The following is an 11553-nucleotide window of genomic DNA, read 5'->3' as shown; positions in this document are numbered from 1 at the left end:
TATCAAACCAGCTCAACAACAATAACAAGAACTACAGAAATAATAAAAATAATGGTAATAATTTCTTTAGTTATATTAGATGTTCAAGGATTTAATTAATTGCATGCATTCATTATTTATTTCCTAATACTTCTACAGTGTGTGTTTATATACACGTTATTAAAGTACTGACGTTATCCACTGATGAATGTACGTATATCATATATACATGTATTAATCTCTCTCTCTCTCTCTCTCTCTCTCTCTCTCTCTCTCTCTCTCTCTCTCTCTCTCTCTCAATTAATCAAGAATCATCCACCAATCCATTTATCCATCTACCTATTTGTCTTTCTGTCTGTAGTTTAGTACTTATATTTTCAGTGCATCTGTCTGTATGTTTGTCTGTCTGTCTGTCCATTTTTTATCTGGCTATATGCTTTAAATTTTCCTGTACCTGTGCTTCCAGCAAGTCCTGGTACACATATACAGGCTGGTCCATATATATATCTCCTTTGACACTCATCTGAGCCATTTCTTGTGTGTTGCTGGGATGGCTTAGTCGGCGTTATACATATATATAGGCTGGTCCATATATATATATATATATATATATATATATATATATATATATATATATATATATATATATATATATATATATATATATAAATATATCTCCTTTGACACTCATCTGAGCCATTTCTTGTGTGTTGCGGGGACGGCTTAGTCAGCGTTATACATATATACAGGCTGGTCCATATATATATCTCCTTTGACACTCATCTGAGCCTTTTCATCTGTGTTGCGGGGACGGCTTAGTCAGCGTTATCACTGTCTGTCTTGGTTCATGTATTCGTTTCCTGCTCTTAATGCCACACCAACGCCCACACCAGCAGACTGAGCCATACCACCAACACACACTGTAGTTATCGTCGTGAGAGTTTGTAGTGGAGCGCTTATTAGGTACCATGCTGTCGGTATCGGAATAGAATATTGTACAGTATTAAAGGAAAAATATGTGTGTGCTTGCATGAACCGAGTATGTATCATTTATGTATGTATGTATGTATAGCCGCTCTCTCTCTCTCTCTCTCTCTCTCTCTCTCTCTCAGTGGCACTTGTATCTTTGTCCATCATTTTCTTCTCCTGGTTCCTCCCTCCTTCCTCCCACCGTCATAGTCGAATATTACTAGCTCACCGTTTCTCTTTAATCTGTCTCTCCGTCTCTCTGTTATCCCTCTTGCTTGTCTCCGTGTTTACCTTTTACAACCCAAAGACGATCTTTCTGATACATTTGTTTTTCCTCATTTTGACAACTGAATAATGTATTTTTGATTCTGTAGATCTTGATAGCGTTGAGGTAAAATGGTTGTTATTTTTTGTATACCTTTTGACGACAAGAAATTTCCCAAACTTATATGAGGTTGTCAGGGGGTAGTGAGACTAAAGTCAAACAGATATCATCATACTGAACAAATGAAACCCTTGTCTTGAATTATTATTATATCTACCGGTATAATATTCTTGTAATCTGCAAACTATAGCACTAGCCGTGTGTGTGTGTGTGTGTGTGTGTGTGTGTGTGTGTGTGTGTAATTCACCGGGTCGGTCAGGATCACTTGATGATCGTGATCGTCAGCTTTTACCCTCCCGGAAGGGAGCTGCGAGTTCATATAGTCCGATCTAAGGGCAAGGCTGTGACCTTCACACACGCACACACCCGTCCCCTTGCTCAAGGGGGACAGTAACCACTCACTTCGTCAGTGAAACTTTTCGCAACCTGAGCGAGGCGCGAACTCCCGTCCACCAGTTGGCAAGCGAGAACGTTACCACTGCACCAGCGAGCGGTGTGTGTGTGTGTGTGTGTGTGTGTGTGTGTGTGTGTGTGTGTGTGTGTGTGTGTGTGTTTAGGGCAGCCGAAACTGCGCATTCAGATCGAACCAAAATTGGCACAAAAATAGGAAAAAAAATCGCTGATGTGCAAAAACTTGATCCCATCTCGATTGAAAAACTTTAACCATATTTAATGAGCGATCACATTTTGACCAAAAAACGCTACTCCCGGCTCCCAGCATAAGATCTCCAGAGAATTTTTTGCCAATAGGTAGGACTAAGATATATTACAGGCCTAGCAGTAGCCGTGTGTCTGTGTGTGTATTTCGGACTTGCGTTCGGACAACTTGGGTTCCATTCCCAGAGCTGCAAATAACACGATCTATTGGTTAGCTGCAAAAAAAATCCAAGTGACAACGTTAGACTAGAACAGCACATAAACGGACCATCATGGGACCTTCTATGTCGCCTTGACGGCCGATAGTGACAACGTTACACTAGAACAGCACATAAGTGCGAGAGCCCTCCGCAGGAGCAAGTATGAGGGACCCGAAGGACCCACGAGCACTTGTATTTGCTATATGAGATAATTTCCAGTTGAAGAGGCGAGATGTAAGCTGGATTAGATACTTTCAGTATCAGCGTACATTTTTAAGCTGATAATAAACGTTTGGCAGAAGTTAGGACAAAACAACTTTGACCTAAATGAAACGAAAGGTTAACCATTTGACCGCGGAAAAATTAATCATGTGTTAAACAGACTGCGCGTACGTGAGACATGTGCTGACAACGCTTTGGAAGGGTTGTTGGGTGTGTTATTCAGCGAGTGAGAATTAAATAACGTAGTAGGATTGTTGCACTGGAAAGATTAATTCATTCACCTGAAAAATCTTTATACATAATACTTACGTCTGCTCTCAGTCCATCATATTTGTCTTAGGGGTTTCCCTAGCAGTGAAGGGGTTGATGAAGGCTTTGGCAGACCCTTCTAATTATGACATTTTCCTCTGAATCAAAAACCATTGTCTGAAGACAGCAAAGTTCAGCTGATAAGAACATTATCATTGGACTGCGTAACTATTATTATAAAAGACTGATAAATGAAGTACACACGCAGAGAGAGAGAGAGAGAGAGAGAGAGAGAATGACGAGGTAGTTTATTAAATGATGGGTGATTAAAGTCCAATAAATATACTGTAGAATGACTGGATAAATGAAGGTAAGATACAGTGAAGGGAATCCTAACGTCCTCATTCTTTATCAATTTGGCCAGTAACTTGGGCTATTAACGAAATGATGTTTTGCAGTCTTAAGTTCTTGTTGTCCGCTCTCAGCTGAATAAAATCATCTGGTGTTAGCTGGAGTAGAATCCTAAAGTCATCCCGATTAAGAGACGTTTAACACTTAGGTTCCAACGGGTCATTCGGGGCAATATACAATCATCTGACATAAGCTGCAATAGAGTACCACAGTTAACCCAACCATGCTTTTTGAAAATGTCTGTTGATATCATGAATAGTAAACTAAAATTATCACAAACATGAGAGGTTATGAGCCACAGTTGGCATAACTCATTCGCCATAATGACATTATTCTCTTTTCATGATCGTTAATTTCTGAATCTTTCATTCACCTTAAAAAAAGACTTTAAAGCTAAAGGAGTTAGGTGTAGACCTAGTTAATTCCGACATTGCAGAAGGCATTCCATGTCGGACACTGAATGATGTTGATAGTATGTCCCCTCACATGTCAGTTTATGTTCAGCTTAATATACAAACCATTGACGTATACGGACTTTGATACACACAGACACAGCATAACAACACTTCAGCTTCAATCGACAGTGCTATTACCACAGACACCTCTTACTGATTAATACTTGACCACCATGAAGACAAAGAGAAAATTCTGTCTATAAATCTTTCTGATGAGAACTGAGGTTGAAGTAGATTTAGAATAAAAGGACAGTTATGCAGGGTCTGGATAAATTAGATTAGGATAAATGAAGAACTGAATGTTTGAAGATTTCGGATAATAAACATTTTGAGTAACTACAGTTTTCAATAGGGAAAGACTTTTTATATGAAGTACAGATAACCTAGGTCTAAATAAATTCGTTACTTTACTGTATGACTTAATTCCACATAACTTAAAGTCATGGAACAACAAAAGCCTAATAAAGCTAATGTCCAGATAAAATGGATGCCAGGTAATTAAGTCCAGATAAGTGAATACACATGGAGAGTTTGAATAAATGAAATCAAGGTAAATGAAGAAGTTGGATAAAAGAAGAATAGCCGTTATATCAACTCTAAATTAATGAAGGCTAAAAATGAAGAGTCCGGGTAAATGAATCAAACCGATCTTCTTAAGTTGTTGCCAACTGGACCACAAAGTTGGAAAATAAGTGAAGAGGTAATTGACTAAGAGTTAAATGCAACTTTGACACAATACTGTCCAGATAAAGAAAGTTTTGGTAGACGAAAAGCCAAGGTCGGTGAAAAATCTGGAAGAATCAAGAGACTGAATCGATTTATAGTCTGGGTAAATGAAGATTACAACTGATCGGCATGGTTAATGAAGTCAAGAGAACGAAGGAAAGTAGGTAAATGAAGGCCACTAGATAAATAACTTCCCTAATAGATGGAAGCCATAAAAAATGCAAACATATAATATCAGCTGAACGATCTTCAAACAAATGAAGTATGAAAAAGTAAAAGGCATGGGTGAAAATAAAAATGAATACACATAGCAGCCTTTATAGAAATGAAGCAGGGGTGTTTAGTCGACAAATGAAGTGTCAATAAACGAAGATTCTGGTAAAACAAAAAAGACTCAAGGTAATTAAAGATGCTGTATAAAGAAGTAATACAATAACTCGTGAAAAATATTAGTGACTGGATAAGTGAAAGATACAGGACTTGAAAGTCAGGATATATTTAGTATACTTGTATCCGATTAAGGAAGACCCAAGTGAATAAGGAAAGCAAAGTAAATGAAGGCTCGTTAGATGGAAGGATTAGATTAATGAGGAGTGTGGATAAATGAAGAATACTCTCGATAAACGATGACTAAGGATTCATGAAGGGTCCAGATAAATTAAGAGTCCAGATTAACGAAAGGCCTAAATGAGTATAGACTACTCATTATTGAATAATCCAGATGAATGGAGGGTTCAAATGTATGAGGATCCGAAAACCTGAACGTGGACTAAAGAGAAGCCATTTAGAACGGTTTCAGCACAGCCGTATTTCGCCTCTCTCTGTCTCTGTCTCTCTCTCTCTCTCTCTCTCTCTCTCTCTCTCTCCGGTTTTCACTCAAAGCATCGTTCTCCACATATTTTCATTGACTTCATCTCTTTGTTTTTATTGCGTGGTTTGTTTTAGCTCCTCTCCAGTTATTTTTGCTTTCATTTACTCATGGTATATTCCCCTGTTCCTTGCCCCATCCCTCTTTCTCGGGTACCCATGCTCTATTTCTATTCTCTCCTTTCTTTGCCCTAATTTTCTTGTTTGCCCTTTTATCCTCCTCTTCTCACCTTTCATAGTGTTCGATCCGCCCCTGACGGTAGCAAAGATGAAAGGGACCGTGGAGTTATTAACTTTAATGGTCAAGAACATGAGTGGAGTCACTGGGACTCATAAGGCTAATAGGCTTCATTACAAGGTATTTCGATCACAAAACATCAACATTATATCCAAACATCCTGATTATCGTGTTCATTACCGGTCCTCGAACCTTAATAAGGGCGAAGATAAATAAAAGATGCTGCGGTGACATAAATATGACTCCATCTCATTTATCCGCCGTTAAGCGAATACATAGCGAAGATACAAAAATCACATACAAATAAATATAGCAAGACTCGGCTGCCATTATGTAAAAAAAAATGTATTAGAAATTTAAAATGATGCTCTAACTAACATGGTTTGAAAATGAAAGTAAAAGGAAGCAATATAAACATATGGAAAAACAATAATATTTGTCCACTTGAACACAAGAATATGCATCCAAAAAGAGTAATTGGTGCTGAAACATAAACACACACACAAAAAAGGCAGACTGTTTTGACACTAACAGACACAAGTGCCGGTAATAGTAATTGTTTGTGGTGCTCGTTATGTCCGCCAGTGACTGATAATTTGTTATGACTAGAACTGATATGACAGAGGTCATTCACAAAATTATAAATTAAGAAAGTAAATATTTTTTCCTTCTTTTTGCAATATGAAATATCCAAACACGAGCGCCTTCCATTATTTTCAGTAATTTTTCCTTGTTTTGCAATTAGCTTTTCTGGCGGAGGATATGGTGTGTAGGGCAGAGACTTCCCCTTTTTTGTCTCTAAATATTTAGTTATATTTTCTCTTACCTTTCTTCACTTCAGCTTCTTCTTATTTCCCATTTCATTCTCCAATTCTAGTTCTCCTCTCGTTTTCTCCTCTTTCTTCCCATCCCTTCATTTAACTTTTCTTTTACACTGTCCTTTACTTCTTTCCCTTCGTTTCACTTTCATATCACCTTCTCCTGTTCCTTCCATTCTCTCCTGAAATCTTCTCTCCTTTTACAGTACCATGTATCTCTGTAAGTTCTCATTTTCTACCCTCCATTTTTCTATTCTCTCACTTCCTCCTTCTTTACATTTTCCCACCTCCTCTCCCATCTCTCTGTCTTATTATTTCCATCAACTATCCCATCTCTTCTTCTTCTGCTGATAGTTACTCCTCATATCCCATTACCAGTTTCTCCTAGAATTTTGTTCGTTCTTTCCCCTGCCTTAAGAAAATTTACCCACTAGTTTCTCTTTACCTCCTCCCCCTCTTGCTTTCTCTTGCTCCCTTTAATCACCTTTTACTTTCTCCAGCTCTTCCCTCCCTTCTCTCTTTTATCTCCATTTTTTTCTATCCTCCCTCCTATACTTCCCCTCCTCCTCACCCATCGGTCTTCCTCAACCTCTTCCTTCCCCTCACCCTCCTCTCCCTCTTCCCTTTGTTCCTTTCCTTCTTTCTACCCCTACTTTTGCCTCCGCTTCGCACCCCTTCCCCCCGTCCTCCAACCCTTGTGACTTCTGGTGTCACTCTGGCCTTTAAATATTTTTTGCCTGATGGACACACCTGCAAACATGGCCATCAAATCGTTTCCATTCCTCTCGCTCCCTTCCACTCCGCTCCTCTCTTTCATTTCCCTCTCCTCCTTTTCTTACCTCTCTCCCTCCCTCCCTCGGTATCAGCTCTCAACTTCCCTCCCCTCAATTTTTCCCGTCTCTTTACGTTCGTTCTCTCCATTTCATCGCCAAATTATCTTCCTCTCTCTCTCTCTCTCTTATATCTTCCCCTTTTCACTTTGTCTACTGTAAATTTTCAGCCTACTTTTCACCAATCTTCCACCCTCCCTTCCGTTCATTCCTTTCCTATCTCTCTTCTAGAAACCCCTACTGTATGAGTTTTTCCCCTCCTTCCCTTCCATTAAACTTTCCTTCACCTGCTACATTTCTATCCAATTATCATCTTTTTCACACGCTCGTCCCTTTCTTTACTTCTCTCTGTCTTCCTTTACCCCTTTTATCATTCTCCCCCTTTTCGTGGTTCGCGACCCTGTCCTTCTTCATCTCTTTTCATATTCTCACCTCCTCACCTCTCTTATTCCTTTCCACATCTTATCTTTCCCCACTTACCTGTGCTTCTCTCCTGTTTCCACTACCACATTGTCTGTTCCCTTTTCACTATACATATGGTTGTTTCTTTTCCTCTCATGTCTCTCTTTCTCTTACAGCGCCAAGTTCCTGTCTAATTTCACCTTCTCTCCGATACTGTCACTTCTTTTCTGGCCTTGCATCTCCCTAATTACACCTCTCTCTTACACACACACACACACACACACACACAAATCTTTATCTATGTTTATATCTATATCAATATCTATCTATCTATATAATATATACATATGCAGAAATTTCTCTCTCTCTCTCTCTCTCTGCTGAAGTTGTTCTTAACCTTTTTACTACCACGCCCCCTCTAGCAGTTGGTCCTTCCCTCCATGCCCCCCTCACATCCTCAACCAGCTTGATAAAATTCCCTCCCAGATTATAAAAACTGAAAAGAAATGGGTGTTTTTAGTTTTTTTATTGAGCATGAATTCTGTGCAGACACTATACCCAGCATATTTAATGAGGTTACTTTCTTACAAATCTAATGAGATAATTGACACTGCTTCTTAGCTACCAGATCTTGAATGCGTGGTGGAATGTCAGAGAGCGTGCAAAGTAAGTCCCCTTCAACGTTCACCGGTTTCTGTAATTGGTCTTGACAGCAACGAGCATGGAAAATGCAGCTTCACAAAGATGCGTGGATCCAAACATTGTCAGAATCCTAATTGCTTGATGTGAGATCAGAGGGTAAACAGGAAAGTACTTGACCCAGAACGTCTCAATATCCAGCTCTTTGAAGTCTTCCTCAGCTGAGGAGTTGAACTTTAACTCGAGAAACTCCTCTTGCACTTCATCCAAAACATCAGCTACTTCACATTGAAATGGGTTCCTGATGACTTTCCAGGCTTCACGCTTCTCATCTATATCTTGGAAGTATCTGATGAATTCGGCTTTCAAGTCAGTCAGATGAGTGATTATTTGTTTCTTTAACTCAGAATCAAGGTAACTGTGAATGAGAGCAGAATCCAAGTTACTAAAACTGGCTGTATTTCCATTCTGAATTCGAGATTTCCAGAGGTCGAGTTTGGCCATGAAGGCTCGAATGGTGTCGTGGTGCATGATGATGTTGATGTTTTTCCCTTGTAGTTTAAGGTTGATTGCATTCAGCGCTTCAGAGATGTCCACCAGCTAAGCTAGAGATAGCAGAGAGCCTTCAGACTGGAATCTGTCATGGAGATGTGCCTTCTGCTGCTATTCTAAAAATATTGCTACTACTCTTAGTTCATAAAGTCTTCCAATCATGTTTCCCTTTGAAAGCCATCGTACGTTTGTGTGAAAAACCAAGGCTTGATGTTCAGATTCCATATCCGTACACAGCAGTTTGAAGAGACTACTGTTTAAGGGTACAGTTTTGATAAAGTTGACTACCTTGATAGCCACGTTCAGGACATCCCTCATCTCATCAGGTAGAGTTCTGGATGCTAAGGCTTTAAAATGAAGTATGCAGTGTGTACCAACAGCAGATGGACATCTTTCTTTCACCCTTATTATGAAACCAGACTGCAAACCAAGCATGGCTGGAGCTCCATCAGTACACACCCCCTACCCGCAAGTCCCAGGAGAGTTGGTTTTCCTGAAAGAAGTTTAATACCACATGAAAAATAGCTGCTGCTGTTGTATAACTTTCCATGGGATGGCAGAAGAGCATTTCCAATTTTACGCTGTTGCCTGACACGAAACGAGCATACATCAGTAGCTGAGAACAACGAGCAATGTCAGTCGTTTTGTCACACTGGATGGCAAATACAGGAGAAGCTCTTACTTAGTCAAGAATTTGATCTTTGATGTCTTGGGACATTTCATCGATCCATCCCTTGATGAAATTTAGGAAAGCTTGTTTGCACAATCTTTCCCTAGAACGAGTTCTGCTGCACGCAGTAGATTTGGTTTTATGAGAGACTCGCCAATGTCATGGTCCTTCTTGCACTTTGCAATCAACAAGGCGATCTCATAGGAAGCCTCAACAACCTTTGAAGTTTGTTGCCGAAATGCCCCACTGCCGTCCATCTTAGCTTGCTTCAAGGATTGTCTTTTTGTTTCAAAGAATGCCTTGGGCTTGTCGGCTAGAGCAGGATGTGTTGTCCTCCAGTGGTGTTCCAAGCGTGAGGGCCGCATTCCATCATTACTCAGAGTCTTGTAACATATCACACACTGGGGGACCTCTGTGTCACTCTTTTGGAGGGACACGAATCCAAATCGAATATATTTATCAAGATTCTTCCGCTTCTTTGCACTCATTGGAAATTATTTGATGTGCAGTGGACAATGCATATTCGTGAGCAAAACATAAGGCACGTGTAAGCTAAGATAAACATCATCATATGATCATAACACCACATTATTATCAAACACAACAGGATCATAAACACCACAACATGATGATAATCAAAACCCTATGATCAATAACAAACACAACATGATCACAACCACTACATTATCATAAACACCACCAAATGATCATTAACAAACATCACGTGATCATAAACACCACCTGATTATTAACAAACATCACAATATGATCATAGGCACCACTACATGATCATAACGCCACCACATGATTAACAAACATCACAACATGGTCATAAGCACCACTACATGATCATAAACACCACATGATTATTAACAAACACCACAACATTATAGTAAACACCACATCATGATCATAAACACAACATAATTATTAAGAAACAAATGAACATGATCATAAACACAACATTACCATAACCACCATATGATTTTAAGCACCACCAACTACTAATAAAATACAATCGGAATTTAAAGTTTGCGAAGAACAGAGCAGCACATGCGTGTTCAAATGCTTAACGGCCGCTTAAACCATTTTTAGGTAAATATAACAACTGAGATAAAACGTACCTCAACAGGCTCAGCTGAAGAAATATATGAAAGAAGAGGCGTAATTATCACGCGTGTGTGTGTGGGGCGACTGACATTGAAGGCCCGGTGTAGCGTTATGATCTGTCCCCCTGTCCGCCCCCTACGGCGCATGCGCGGGAGTTGCCAGAGGCCGCCACAAATATGCCATTTGTCCTCTGATCTCTGTAGGGGTAACATGATCGGAGCCTCTCGCCCTTTGTTTACAAACGGCAAATGGTCATTCCGGCTTCTCATATCATTCGTCTCAAAGCTTTCTCGGGTAGTTTCCGCCCTTAAATTAAATTAGGTTAGGCGGAAAGCAGTAAAAATTCGAATTTCTAAGGTACGAATGAGTTAGGTTGGATAAACATAGTTATAATTAATCATTTGGGGACGAGTTATCTAATCTCTTAGGCGTGAAGATTGCCTTAGCTTTGTATCTTTACAGGAATGAGTTACGCTCGTACCGTCCCGTGTATTAAACCATTTTTATCATACATATCCTTGAAATTATAAATAGTTTTGGCACACACTACTTCATTCGGTTGCGCATTCCACTGATCAATTGCCCTATTAGGGAAACTGAATTTCCTTACATCTTTATCACCTCTCTTTTTATGCTGTATTTTGCAATGTCCTCTTGCTGATGCTTCACACATATGATATATATTCATTTATGTCTATTTTCTGTTCCCCTGATATGCATTTATATAGCATAATCATGTCTCCTCCTCCTCCTCTCCTGCAGCATTGATAAATTCAATCTTTCCAGTCTTTCTCAGTAACTTAAATCCCTTAAGCTTGGTACCCATCTTGTAGTGGCCTTTGTACTTTTTCAATCTTATCTGTGTTTTTTGAGATGAGGATTCCAGACTACTGTGATGCATACTCCAGAGTTGGTCTGATGAATATCTTCCTCAGCATATCTTCATTTATGTATGTGAATGCTATTCTCATATTAGCAAGCAATGTATACATGTTTCGTACCTTCTCACTGATGTGATCATCAGGAGATAGTCTGTTACTGATAATTACTCCTAGGTCCTTCTCCCTTTCTGATATGTATAGGGTTGATCTTCCTAACTTATAATACCAATCTGGTCTTTTCTCACTTTTACCAAATTTTATTACATGACACTTGTCCACAGTAAATTCCATTT

The 11553-nt window shown here is 39.4% G+C and overlaps 2 protein-coding genes across 2 annotated transcripts; both read right to left on the bottom strand.

Moving 5' to 3' along the window:
* Positions 1-8092: 8092 nt before the first annotated feature.
* LOC145396107 (zinc finger BED domain-containing protein 5-like) lies at positions 8093-8578 on the bottom strand. Its single transcript, XM_080269584.1, has one exon. It carries the CDS (start codon positions 8576-8578, stop codon positions 8093-8095), a length of 486 nt encoding a protein of 161 aa, XP_080125710.1.
* Positions 8579-9343: 765 nt separating this feature from the next.
* LOC145396101 (protein FAM200C-like) lies at positions 9344-9757 on the bottom strand. The gene has a single exon (XM_080269572.1). It carries the CDS (start codon positions 9755-9757, stop codon positions 9344-9346), a length of 414 nt encoding a protein of 137 aa, XP_080125698.1.
* Positions 9758-11553: the final 1796 nt, after the last annotated feature.

This window comes from Coenobita brevimanus, chromosome 4 (genome assembly GCF_032717465.1).
Source record: "Coenobita brevimanus isolate Jiangsu-jjx chromosome 4, ASM3271746v2, whole genome shotgun sequence".
Lineage (NCBI taxonomy): Eukaryota > Metazoa > Arthropoda > Malacostraca > Decapoda > Coenobitidae > Coenobita > Coenobita brevimanus.
Note: the sequence above shows the minus strand (reverse complement) of the source record. Positions and strands in the feature narration are given on the sequence as shown.